Genomic DNA, 13,870 nt, shown 5'->3' on the forward strand with positions numbered 1-13,870 from the left:
TATATAGACAGACATGCATACACGGACACACACACACACACAACAACGAAAAAAAAGCGATGCAATATCTGAGCACTAAAACATGCTCTTGTAAAAGACATCAGGGTACCCCGCAAGGAAGCTGCGATTCGGCAGCACACGGCTCCAACCGCGCAGCATCACGTTTTGCAGCCACAGAAGAGATGACGTTGCCGTGGAACATATCCATGTTCATCAGCATAACGTAGCCAAACGACATGGCCTGCATCTCTCGCAGACCGACGTTGTAGATTTCTATTATCGCCTCCTGCAGCAGCCGGTTGTAATTCAATGCGTTCCTCTGTTTCTTCACCCGCTTAGTAGCGCTCCTTTGTGCCTCTCGCATGAGTGCCTGAAAAACTCGAGTCAACACGCATACCGTACGACACCACAAAACGCGCAGGGTGCAACGTGGCCGTGCTGCCGATGCTCGTTGCGAGATTATTCGCTCTCAGCCTTCGCAGTGTCCTTTCCAGATTGTCCGCCATCGGTCCGCTCTGGTCGTCGTACGCAAGATAGGCCGTTGGCACCCCATCACGTCCAGGGGCGTGCGACATGCTTGTCCGCAGCCACTGCGCGTACTGCTTGTAGAGTCCCACCGCAGACCCCACATGCCGCGAGCAGTCGCGTTTGCTATTCGCCACAGGGAAGCCCACGCCAGTCCAGCTCGGGTCGGTTTGGTCGAGAACGTAGCGTGTCGGGCCCCACGGCAAAACTCGTATGTCCGTTTTTCGGGGCTTCTCGACGACACGTGGCCTCGCGACGCCGCACGTGAATTCGAATCACACCCTCAACATTCGCAGGCCGCAGCGCGCCACGCACCACAACCCCCTGCCATCAGTTGCCACGATCCCGCAATCCGTCGGCTACCCGAGCAAGGCAGCGTTCCCCGAGTACAGACGATCCACCTCTTCAGACACGTGCCTGGACGGACCCATCAGTCCAAACAGCCGCGTCATCTCCTCCAGTCTTGGGTCTACGTAAAACGCCATCAAACCCGACAAGACAGCCATCCGCATCTGCCCCGCCTCACGTGCCGCGCATGCTCGTGCTGCTGTGGTCACCCCCCCCCCTTCCCCCCCATGCACCACGAGCAAGCGCGGCCTGTATATTTGCACGCGAACCCAGCGACTGTACTGCACAGCTGCGGTGCAGTTGCCGAACACATCCGTCATCGTCAGCTCATCCGCAGACTCACGGAACACAGCCGAGTCACCGCGGTGGTCCGCCACAGAAGCCACTGGAGGCGAGATGGACCTCGAGTCGGCAAGCCAGTCGTCCAGGTTGTACTCGTGCACCCCGTTGCGCACAGGTGGCAGCCTCCACCAATGACGCTCTCAGCTGATCCTCCAGTGGCTCGGGGCTGAGCGGTGCGCCCGCCTTGTCATCGTAATCGAGCCGCTGTAAGTCCAGCGCAGCGCCCCTCGCCTGCAGCTCCGCGAAGATAAGCTTCACCTCGTCATTTGTAACAACGCAGTACCGCCCCTCGAGCCGGATCGCATTGAAGCCGTGCAACTTCGACGCATTGCAGCGCAGATACGGTATTGTATGTCGCCGGCACAAAAAACGGCAGCACACACGCTCCGCTAGACGCGCGTGGAAGACGGATGCCGTGGATGGTCTCCTGCAGTGGGTTGTGCGGAAGGCCCCCAGCGCAAAAGCTGGACAATGAAGAAGTATGGCGCGCACCGCAGCTCGAAGGGGCTCGGTACAGTCGACCTCGCGTCGGGGCCGAACCGCGGCACAACCGCGCTGCCGTCGCTCGTCAGCCCCACCGACACGGGCGGTGCAACGTCGCAGTCAACGTCTGTGTCATTCACAGCAGCAGTCCCGAAGTGCGGCAGCGCACTGCCCCCCGGCAGCGGCCACGACGGCACGCGCGGCAACGACACCTGCGCCTTCGTGTCATCCAACGTCATCGGACGCACTTCAGCCAAGAGCGCGAGGGCGCGATCGCAGACGCCGTCACACGCACGCACAACGCGTTCAGCGCCCCCACGCAGGCGTCAAGCGCACGCAGCAGCCCCACGCTGTGCAACCGAGACACGCACTCCTCCACGGACGCTAAAACAGTGCTGCCCGCAGGCGGCACATCTCGGCACACCACAGTAGTCGCGTTGCGAAGCACACTCGTTGCAGCGGCCGCAGCAGCAGCAGCAGCAGCAGCAGCCCACTTCCAGTTCAACTTCAAATGGAAATCGGTGCCGTCACCCGCATCGCCTATGTGCTCTACTCCGTCGCGAAAGAGAGCCCCACTCGGTGTCCACATATCCTGCGAGGTTGGTGGGGAACACGAGGAGCGTGACAGCAACCATCATCATGACAGAGAAGTGTGTACGCTGCACCTGCGTGTGCTCACACCGGGAAAACACATGCAAGCGCTCCGTCGGCTGGGCTTCTTCTCAGACTTGCCACCAACGCTGTGCGGGTCGCACGGCAGCAGCCCCCCTGGCTATGCGCCCCCCTCCAGCACATGCTGCTCCGCTGCCTTTCCGCATGGGGCTCTGACAGTGTGTGCTATCCATGTGCGGCGACAGCTGCCTGCGTCGGGGGCGGGGTGAGGGCAGTGGTAGAGAGGGGAGAGAGGCGTCAAGCGAAAACAAAAACGGCTAAGGTGAGGAGAAGGGAAAGGCCAGCGAGTAAAAAAAAAACGTCAGTGCCACCTTCACTGTTGCCAGGGGCACCAACAACAACCAACGAAGTGCCGGTGTGCTGTGTTGCTTCTTCACATCAACAAGATGCCCCTTGGGGCGCAGTGCGTTGCACAGTGTGCCTTGTTGGCCCACCCACCCCACCCCACCCCCGGCAGTGGTGGTGCAGCACGGTGGCATACGGAGAGTGGAACATAAAAGAGTAGAAGGGAAAGGGAAAGGGAATAGAGAACGGGCGGACTTGGGCAGGAGGCGCATGGCTGCTTCGCTGTTTGGGGGGTGTCGCCCACGACAGGTAGTCGCAGACACTTTAGTTGCTGCTGCTGATGCCCCCCCCCCACACCCCCAGCCGAGCGTACGGACAGGCCTACGGTTCCGCCTCGTGCTTCACCCCTTGACCACCATTCTCCGGCTCGCCAAAAGCACAGCGTCACGTGAGGGAGGACGGAAGGGGTAGAGAGGGGAGGGGGTGGGGGGTGGGGGGGGGTGGTGGAGGGAGGGGAGGCCGGAGAGATATTTGTTCGTGCTGCACAGACTGAAAAATACGGAGGAAAGCGCAATGTCAGAACTACAACACACATCACACGATGCCGAGAAGAGAGATGCACGCACGGCGACACACGAAGAGATAAAAACAAACACGGGTCCACCTGCACGCGTGATGGGGGCAAAAAGCACAGCAGAGCCCCCACAACGCCTTTCCTCCTCCCCACACACACACCACTCCTCCCTCCCGTCCGCATGACTGACAGACTCCGTCCCCGTGGCATTTTCGTGAAATTATTATTTTTTTTGTTCTTGTTTCCGTGCCTCTTAATGGTGCCCCAAAGGCGAGGAGGAAGAGGGGGGGGAGAGGGGAAGAGGGGGAAGAGGGGGAAAAGGGGAAGAGGGGGAAGAGGGGAAGAGGGGGAAAAGGGGGAAGAGGGGGCAACACCTCACCACTGTACACTTCACGTCCACCGCACATATATATATATATATATATATGTGTGTATAGATGTATGTTCGTATATATGCGCGTGTGTTGGTGTGCACGCCTCACTCGGGAGCCCGGATACCCCCCCCCGCCCCTTTTTTAAAACCATCCTTTTTTCACGTGCGGCAGCATCATGGGCCATCCTGGCTGCAGCGCGGCGTGGTTCGAGGCCGTGAAGGTGGTGTTATACACGGCAACACCGTCTCGGAGAAACATTATTTGTGCCTTCGTATAACCAGAGCGTCCGCGGTGCGGCACCCAGAGCACCGTCGGTAAGTCGTCCCAGCCGGGCCCGAGTGACACATTCGCATTTTTGCGAATCCACTGCGCCTCACGTTCACGTGCCGCCTTCTCAGATTCGACGACCGTGCCTGCCGGTGTGACACCATCCCCCACGCGATGTTCCTCCAAAAAGTAAAAGTTATGCAGAAAACGCATGCTCGCCGGGGTACAGTGATGAATGACCACGGAGGCCCACGTCACGATGCCGTCGACATCGCGCCGCAGAGCGTGAAAGCGGGGCGTGGGCTCCTCCACGTACGTAATTCCAGGATGAGAGCAGAGCTGCGCGACACGCGCACGTCGGTCGTGTAGAGTAGTCCCAATAAAGCGATCCTCCTCAGTCATCGCGACGTCGGTGTAAATATCGGCAAAGACAGAGTTGAAGTCAAACATAGCGATCAGCGCCACGTCTCGGAGATTCTCGGTTCCGTAAGCCTTTCGTGGCCTCTCGAGAACGATGCGTGCCACCTTACGAGTCATTGAGTAGTGCATTCCTGTGAAATAGAGGACGCCCTCGGACTGCCCTGCCAAAAGACCCCAGTACACGCACTCCCTCTCTGCAAACTGTGACAGCCATGGATAAGATGTATCATCAGCGTGTGACACACCGGTTTGCAGCGTGCCACCAGCACGTTCGACTGCTTCCAAAGCAGCCGGTGCTCTGCCAGCGCCGTCTCTCCGCTCGGCAGTGAGGTTGCGGTGCCGCAGACCACTCAACATATAAACGAAGTCGCTCATCAGTTGCGGCACCTTGATGTATGTTGAGTCGTCACCCTTAACAATGAAGGGGACGTGCGGGAAGGCGTGGTAGGCGTACTCGAGCCACAGAACCGTCTTCTGTGTGGTGCCCACCGCCGCCGCCATTTTCGACATGCGGTCGCCATTCTGTGCGGTCGTCTCCACATTTTGGTCTGCCACTATATCGATCCACAGAGCATCTCTGTGCTGAAGGGCCTCTAGCCAAAGCCCAGAGGAGGCCTCGCACAAGAAGCGTGCCACCGCTGTGAAAGCCGGTGTTACAGGAAGCCGAAGGTGGGCAGCCAGCACCGCTAGCGGAGGGAGTGGGTAGCCTGCGCCGCCGTGCACAATGGATGAGGTGACGTGACTACAAGGAGAGCTGTTGAGATCGGACGTGCGCCACTCCGGTCGTAGAAACATGCGCCGCTGGCGATACGAGAAGCCGGCACGGGATGCCAGTCCGCCAGATGCCGACATGGAAATTGTACGGTAGAAATTCGATGCATCAGCGAACTCCTTCACTGTTGGCCGATACAACTCTGCCGCGGCATCGAGACCAATGTCCTCGTCCTGGCCCACCCATGTTGGGTCCCGCGCCACGATGTGCGCCGGTGCGGCGAAGATGTAAAGAGGCAAAAGACGGCCTTGAAAGGAATTGGCACTGCGGGCAACGTCAGTGTAGCGCTTCCACGTACTGCGTTGCGCATCACGCAGCTGGCTGTGGCGGACAGCGTCGACAGAAGGGATGCCCATGACAGCGACGTAGGGTGGCAGCCTCACCGCACTAGTCTCCGAAAAGATGCGAGTACGCTTCAGCCAGTGCCAATGAGGCAGTTCGGCTGCCACGTCGACGCCGTCCGTCAAGCTGGACATGGCAAGCAGCATCGGCCCAATTTTGCCCAGCGGGGCGCCGATGTTGGCGAACACAGCGTATGGACCCCCCTGATTGTTCAGAAACTCCTCCGGCGTTGTCTCCGTCGTGTTGTGCGCCTCACAGCTCAAGGTAGCGCCACTACTGTTGCAACTGCCGCCTCGCTGACTTGGCTGCTGCACCTTCAACCCCTCTAGTCGCGCATCCATACCCTCCACCTGCATGCGTCTCAGGCCATCGGCGGCGTGCTGCACCGCGGCCTTGTACGTCTCCTTGTCGAGGCAATCCTTACAGTGCGCAGGCACTACCCGCAGCGTCCATGATGGGAGGTGAACCCACTTCACTTTGCGAGCGTAACCGAGTTGCATGCGCTGCGGCGCGTCCTCGTGCTGGACAAGGATGGACAGCGTACCATTCCAACTCGGCACATGCGGTCGATACGACACATGCAAGACAGCCATAATAAAGCCAAAGAGTAGGAGTACGATGCAAATAAAAGTGCGAAGCAACTCTCGACGCCCAAGCTGCCATTCTTGTTGGCGGCTAGTGCCTTTCAAGGCATCAGCACATCCGCTCCTCCTCCTCGAGAATTGGGGTAGCCACTTGCAGTAGGGCTGAGCAATGGAGCCCATCTGAAACCACGCACGCGAGCATCTCACCCAAGAGCACGCCCACGCCCGACGGTACCCCCCGTTGCCTCCCCTGTGGGAATGTCGCGGGGAACCCACAGGAACGGAAGGCCCTGATGACGACATCGCCTTGTGTACAGGGAGCCCAGAATCTTCCATACCTGTCCGGTCGCGTCGGTGAGACAGCACAGTGCCCTCCACGGCAGCAGCTCCAGACGCCACACGGGAGCACTCGTCCCACTGTGAACGAGTGCCCCCGTGCACCTCCCCAGGCTGCGCTAATGCCGACGCATGAGAGAACGATGAGTTCATTTTTGTCGACATGGGCACTTGAGGCGACTGAGTCTGTAACAGTGGTCTGCAGCACACCGCTGTGGCAGGTGAACGCTGCGCGGCCGACCCAGACGTGGGCTGGGTGGGCACATCTCCTCGCGTGTTCACCATGCCACTGTCCGTGGCACTACCCGTTGAATCCCAGCCGACACGGCTATTGGCGCCCTTGCTTGGGTCGACTCTGCCACACTTTGCGTGGCACGCTTCGTTCCGGTGCAGCACGTCAGTCTTCGCCTCCATTTGACTACTCCCTTCGGGGCACGCCCAGTCCGACTTAGGAGAGTCTTGGAAGAGTAGCTTGAAAAACATTTACTTGTGTGTGTGTGTGTGTGTGAGTGTGTATGGGTGGGTGGACGTCAACGTTTGTATTTCTACAGAAAAGAGAAGCACAAAAAAAAACAAAAAAAACAAAAAATCGAACAGAGAAAGGAAGCACAAAAGAAGCACAAGAACAGCCCACGGAGGAAAGCAAAGAAACGGAGGAAAAGATGATGAAGAGGAAGGAGAAGAGAAGAGAATATCTCTCTCTCTCTCCGTCTCTACCTGTCTGTCGGTCTGTGTGTGTGTGTGTGTGTTTCAAGTGTATAGTGTGTATAACTTTGTAATCTATGTTCATAGACCTTCACATGCGTGTATGTGTATATGTATGTTCGCATAAACACACACACACACAATTTTGCCTGGTGGGGTGTGAGATGCTCTTGTCGTCTTGCTGCTTCCGGTCTTGGAGAAGAAAATCCTTTTTTTATTGGTTTGCGAGGCATTATGTCAAACAGAATTAAAAACAAGACGGAGTCAGGGGAGGAGATGGAGGAGAAAAGACTACTAGAGAGGATCCGCATACACACACACACACGCACACGCGCGAGACAGACACACGGCGATGTGTAGCAACGTCGGGCATACACACACACGTGTGACAGAGACGGGAGGCATGCTGAGCAGACGAACTCACGCGCCACGCGCATGGCTCTCGTGTGGCCACAAGAGGAAAGAAAGAAAGAGACGCACACGTACGCGCACGAAGAGCGGCAAGACGCCTCACCGTGGCCCTAAACAGGGCACCCGGTGCCTGTCAACACTCTCCCGAATCGTCCTATTGGTGCTACACGTTTCGAGTGAGCCAGGGCACACGCACACGCGCACACCCTGCACTCGCGGTACGCGGCGCCGCGGCTCTTCTTTCCAGCTCCGTCCATAGTCGATGTCGTCGTGGGTTGCAGAGAATCGAGAAAAAAAAGAAAAAACGGTGCACAAAACAGAGGAAATACAGAGCCACCACACACACACACACACACACCATCATTGCGAGCTCCGCCGAGCCCAGAGGAAGAAACGGCATCTTCTCGCAGGTGCGATGTCACAGCGCGCTCGCACTCCGTTGCACCGCGGGTGCACACATCCTGGTCGTCTCGGACGCACCCGTCCTCCCGCCGTCGAGCCGGGCGACGCGTCCACCACCCAGCTCCTGCCCTTCCACGTACACACACTCCCTTACCTTCATCCGCGCAAGACGAAAGAGGGAGGGAGGGGATGCGCTGCCTGCCCTCATCCACGCAGGCCACGGCACCGCGCCGTGCTGGGCGGCAGGGGCTCTGGCGTGCGGAGGAGGAGGTCTGCGCGAATGCCGGAGAACTTCAAGAGGTGACAAAAGGGGGGTAACCTTTTTCATGTCCCCGGAATCCGTGCTGTAGCACTGTACTCCTCCCCATCCGGGATGTGCCAGATGCCTCCGCACACATATGTGCGCCCCTTCGAGGCTGATCGACAGTCCTCGCGCTCCACGCCGCCACTACTGCTGCTCCGGTGGCTTTCGAGGGTTTTTTTCATCGATGTAACGGACCACACACACACACACACACCTGCACACTGTGGGCTCGCACGCCTTGGGTAGTTGGGCTCCACTCAGAAAGACCACGGCGTATAGAAACGGAGAAGGGAGCGATCCGCGGGGCGGCGAGTCCACGGAGGGGAGGGGGTGGAGGGGGGGGGAGGGGGTGGAGGGGAGGGAGGGGGGGGGAGGGGGCAGTGCAACGCAGAAAAAATGAAAAGGCGCCAAATACAAAATAAAAATCACATCATCGGCGAGTCCCCCCGCCCTTTTGTGTCGCTTGTCAACACCCCTCTCTTTGTGTGTGACCCAGTATCTTTGTTTCTACGTCAGTGTGTGTGTGTGTGTGTGTGTGTGTGTGTCTTTAGATTTTATCCCGGTTAAAGTTATTCACCGAATAACCACACAACACACCACCCCACCCCCCTTTTCTACTCCCCCTCCCCCTCCTCCCCCCGTCCTCCCACAAGTGTGGGGCGTGGGAGCCCAGTGGGACACTCTCGGGTCAGGGTGAGATCTCTTACCTCATAGAAATACTGCAATCCCCTGCACCGTCACAGACCGCTCCGACGCATCGCCCTCTGGGACCTCGATGCTCACAGGCGTGGAGATGCACCACACATTTATGCTCGACTGTCTGTGCATGGATCTTTGAAGTCCATCCGAGACGATTCGGCTACGGCACACACACTTGAGGAGAGAGGGAAGAGCAGGGGCAGGGACCTCCTCTAAAAAGCACACAGAGACGAGCGGGGGAGGTGCACCCCCTCCCCCAGCTGTCCTCCTGCTCCAAAGATCTGCTTCAATTGACCAGGAGAGAGGGGGAGAGAGGGTAGCTGCTAGGTATGGGCTGAGGTAACAGAAACCCAAAACGCAAAACAAATACACAACATACACAACAGAGACCACAACACCGTCACCGCCACCACCCACCCGACTACCAGAATCGAAACGTTGCATGTCCCCGAGAAAAGAGGTACGCACACGCACACACATGTATACATATATGTATGTGGGTCTATGAATATATATATAATGTACAAAAATAAATGGAAGGCCCTCTATACATACACCGCCACAGACGGGAAGGGAGGGGGACAAAGAGCGAGATGGCAACGTGTATTAGAAAAGGTGATGAGGTGAGAAGAATTCTTTTTTCTATATATATAATATAATATAATATAATATATATGTGTGCGTGTGTGTGTGTGCGTGCGTGTGTGTGTGGCAAGGGGGGGGAGGGGCATAATATTATACACAGAAAACACATATCATAGAGTTCTCCTCCTTGTGGGGACACACACACATATACACACATATACACATCACCCAATATCACAGAACAAACATAAAGACAAATTTTAAAAAAGGGGAGGAAAGACACGAAAACATCACGAAAGACGGGGAAGGGAGAGGTGGGGAAGGGGGCGAAGGGGGGGAGGGGGGGGAGGGGGGGGAGAGGCGGAGGAAAAAAAAACGAGGGGTCGAGGGGAGGGGAAGGAAACAAACCAAATCAACAACTTCTCTCCCCTTTTTTGTTTGCCTCTTCTTTCTCTTTTTTATGTTTGCTTGCGCTACCTCTACCTCCCCCTCCCCTCCCCCTCCCCTCCCCCCCCCCCTGTGTGCGCGTGTGTCACCGACCAACGGCAACGCGAAAACTTTCTCGACTACATGAGCAAAGCCTTGAAAGAAGAAAAAGAGGGCGACGAAAAAGTGAGTCCAGCTAAGTCCAGTCTCGACCATCTCAAACAACAACAAAAAAAAGGAGTTTGTGGGAATGAGAAAGGGGGGAACGAAGAAATACGAAACCACAGTCGCTGGGGCCGTAACTTGACGGTGCGGGCACAACGGGTCCTTGCACCTCTCACTGTCGCTCTCCGCTGATGTTCCCATTCACGGTGAGTTGCAAGTCTACCCCTCCCCCTTCTTTCATCAACCTTAATGGTCAGCACCTCGCAGAGGGAAAATAATAAAAAAATAAATAAAAGAACGACAACAACAACAATTCCCCTAGACAAGGTGAGGGGCACCGGCCACTTGACGCAGATATGCAAAGTGACTCTACACATGCCCATGGCCGCACCTTGCTGGCATCCGGGCTGCTTTCAGCTGTGCACACTACTTCGACAAGAGCCAGCCCACACCACCCCATACTTCTCTTCGCCTTTTACGTCACTGTTCTCTCACCTGCGTTCAGATACGACTACACCGGTGAGAACAACAGAAAAAAAAGAAAAACAACGTGTTATAGCGGCGTAGCAGAGGGGGAACACCAACAAAACAAACAAATGACGCATGTTCACCCCTCCCCCTCCCATCCCAACGTGGAAGCAAACGCGGACACGCGAATGGCACACACACAAAAAAAAAAATGTGTCACCTCACAACATTTTGCCCCATTCATACTGAGGTGATATGAAAAGAGTGTGGACAAAGGGGAGTCGTGAGGGGGGGAGGGCGGGGGGCATAACAGAAAAAAAAATTGAAAGCGGGCAATGCGCAGGGCACTGTCACGTGTTTCCTCGCAGAATTGGAGCCGCGGTGTTCTGCGTCTGGAGCGACACGCCACTATTAGGGAACGGTGCAGGTGCAACAGTGCCCCACCCCTGCCGCAAGTAATGATGTGGGGGCAGCAGTGCTTGAGTCTCACTTTGCGGCGACACCGTCGAAGGAATCCCCACAAACAACGGCGGCGGCTCCTGTTTCACAGGAAGCTCGTTCATTGCCTTGGCACTCGTGCCAAACCCGAGTAAGGCGCCGTGCCGCTTTCCATGTGAATAAGGCTTGGTCGATGTTGGTCGAGCCGCAGACTCCACCGATCCCATAGGGAGCATCATCGGATACGACGGCACGCCTGCAGCGTACACTGGAGCGCTATTGACGTTCTGTGGGGCCAACCACGATGATCCCTGAACCAGGTTGCTCTCTGGCCGGTAGAAGCCATTCATTCGGGGATATGGAATGGCCTCCTGCGAACCCCCCACGACGTGTGGCCACACAGACGGGATGCCTTCGGCGGACAGGGATGGTGGGACTTGTATCTCCGTCACTTGAGCTCTACCACCTCTCTGACACACCCGCTTGTTGCTGCTGCTGCTGCCACCGCTGCCGCCGATCCCACCAGGTCGGAGAACAAAACCGTAGACGCTGGTCTTGAGGGTGTTGAGCTCGACATTCGGTGGAAGCGGCGGCTGATTCACGATCCCCTGCACAAATGGGATCAACGAGTGAATAAAATGGCAGGAGGTGCCCAAATTGCACATGCGCTTAAACTGGAAGTGCGCGCAGTGTCGTGGGCGTACAATTGTGGACTCATTGCCGGTGGTGGCACCACCACCACCACCACCAGCAGCACCACCAGCAGCAGCAGCAGCAGCAGCGGCAGCAGCAGCGGCAGCGGCAGCGGCAGCGCCCCCGACGACTGCCCCGTAAGCCTGGACGGCACCTTCCGTCTGCAAGATGTGCTCTGAGAGAATAAACTGCGGGGGGCTGTTCAACTGGTTTGGTGGATACACAGCGAAGATTATACCCGGAGCTATGGTGGAATAGTCGAGCGTGTTGCGCCCCCCAGCGAGCTCGTAGGGATTCATCTGACGCACACCGCAGGTAGTGATGCTATTCTCGTTCATGTGTACCTGCGTTGCCGTAGAAACGACAAGGCTATGGATATACTGGCACTCGGCCGCGCTGGTGCAGCGGTGGTGGAGATAGCGGTTGCACAACTGAAAGCGAAACCGGGTTTGGTTGCCGTATCGCTCGTTCAGGGCGACGTACTTGATCGCACCACGCGTGACGGCGACTTGCTCGCTGTTGATCAAGTAGTGTTGCCGCATTCCAGAGTCGTAGACGGAGAACTGCGATCCCGCTGGACACCGGACTTCATCACTCGTCTCTGCAGCACCGCCATCACCGCCGTGAGGCGCACGTGCGAGGTGGGCCTCCAACATCTCCGTGAGTTGGGCGACGGTGAACCCCAGTGTTGCAGTTGGGGCGGCAGCAGGCGGTGAAGCTGCAGCGGGTTCGCTGCTCCACTTGTGTAGAGATATACTCTGCTGTGGTGGGTACGCATTCATATGACTGTGGTACACTGCTGCCACCTCTGGAGAATCCAAAGGCATCAAGCCGGGGTCCATGTTGGGCGGCGTGATGGGCAGATCGCCACCACCATTGGCCTCCACACCCGACAAATCCTGATGCAAGCTGTGCTTCGTCGCGGTGATCAGCGAGATGGTTGATCGTGCATTTGCCGGTCTGAGAGACCGCTGCGGCGGCAATGCCCACACATGCCCACTGTTCGTGTCGCCATCCGCAGTATGAGGGACGCCCACGGGCGGCATTGGGTCAGGGCCACACGCATGACTGCCTCCAAAAGGCGCACCTCCGTCTGGAACGATGGTGGACAAAGTGCAGACTCGGCTGCAAAGAGGGTCGCGAGCAGCCGACCCGACCAATAGAGATGCCGCACCGGCGGTGCCGTACCCGCGGACATCACTGAAAGACCGCCGGTGATGGTCCACCTCATCCGCTGAGCTGCGAGAGGCTGTGAGCCGTTGCCGGATGTCACAGCCAGGGGTCGCGCCGGCATCGTCGTCTTCGACAGCGAAGCCGCCCGTCTCTTCGAAGTAGTGGTCTGGTGTGGCATAGAAGCGCGGGGTTGTGGCAGAAGACGATGCCGCAACACTCTGGCGATACGAGTTCATGCGAAATCGGCAGTTGTTCATGAGAAACGCCCCAGAGCTCGGGGTGCTCCCCGCCACAACGTCCACCACGTCTGGCAGGCAGCCGGCGCTGCTGGGTGGGCGATTGCCACAACTGTAGTGACTGCTGGCACGACTGGCAGCAGAGGAGGCGCGCGAGAGTCCTGGGCCTACCTGGAAAGTATTGGGAGTGGCAGAAGTGTGGTGTAGATGATCGGGCAGGTGCGACGTTGCTTGCTGAGGACGATGTGAGACATCGCATTTGGATGGAGAGACAGCCGTGCCACGACATGCGCGGGGGTGAAGAATGACGCTCACGTGCTGTGGGGCACGTCCAGAAGCGCTGCTACCGAGGCCTGTGAGGCTGTCTGGCAGGGTAGTCAGAGAAGTGCCAGAGTCGCCGGAGCATGGTGACTGAGTGGTGGTGGAGGTCGCAGAGGAAAGCGCGCGGTAAGGGTTGTGTCGACGCCACTGTGGCGACGTGGTCGATCTGGAGGCACTACTTGTGTTCACATCGAGTCGGTCCTCCTCATCGCCGACGCTTGACGAACTAACACCTCGCGCAGTCCCTCGGAAACCACTCGTGCGAGGCTGCGAAGAGCGACCTGCCATCCAGCGCCCCCCTTCCACCCCCGTGGCATAACAAAGTGGTGAGAGGGCCTCTGAAAGGAGCGCCATCGTATGGCCACCACCGCCTCTGGTGCTTCCAGGCGATGTGCCCTTCGGTCCCATCGAGTGATGTCGCTGCGGCCACCCCGGACCACCGCTGTCGTCGTCGAGGGTGAGAGGGTTCATGTACCGGTTGCCCACCTTCTCCATGGCTGCGCAGAAGCGGCGATGATGA

At 57.7% G+C, this 13,870-nt stretch overlaps 2 protein-coding genes across 2 annotated transcripts; both read right to left on the reverse strand.

The window, feature by feature from the left end:
- Positions 1-3,744: 3,744 nt before the first annotated feature.
- On the reverse strand, positions 3,745-6,609 carry JKF63_08005 (uncharacterized protein; the record flags this gene model as incomplete). Its single annotated transcript, XM_067903932.1, has 1 exon — positions 3,745-6,609. One exon carries the CDS (start codon positions 6,607-6,609, stop codon positions 3,745-3,747), a length of 2,865 nt encoding a protein of 954 aa, XP_067752206.1.
- Positions 6,610-10,839: 4,230 nt separating this feature from the next.
- On the reverse strand, positions 10,840-13,845 carry JKF63_08006 (uncharacterized protein; the record flags this gene model as incomplete). The annotated part of the gene is made up of 1 exon (XM_067903933.1): positions 10,840-13,845. One exon carries the CDS (start codon positions 13,843-13,845, stop codon positions 10,840-10,842), a length of 3,006 nt encoding a protein of 1,001 aa, XP_067752207.1.
- Between the last annotated feature and the right edge of the window lie 25 nt (positions 13,846-13,870).

This window comes from Porcisia hertigi (assembly GCF_017918235.1).
Source record: "Porcisia hertigi strain C119 chromosome Unknown contig_2, whole genome shotgun sequence".
NCBI classification, from domain to species: domain Eukaryota; phylum Euglenozoa; class Kinetoplastea; order Trypanosomatida; family Trypanosomatidae; genus Porcisia; species Porcisia hertigi.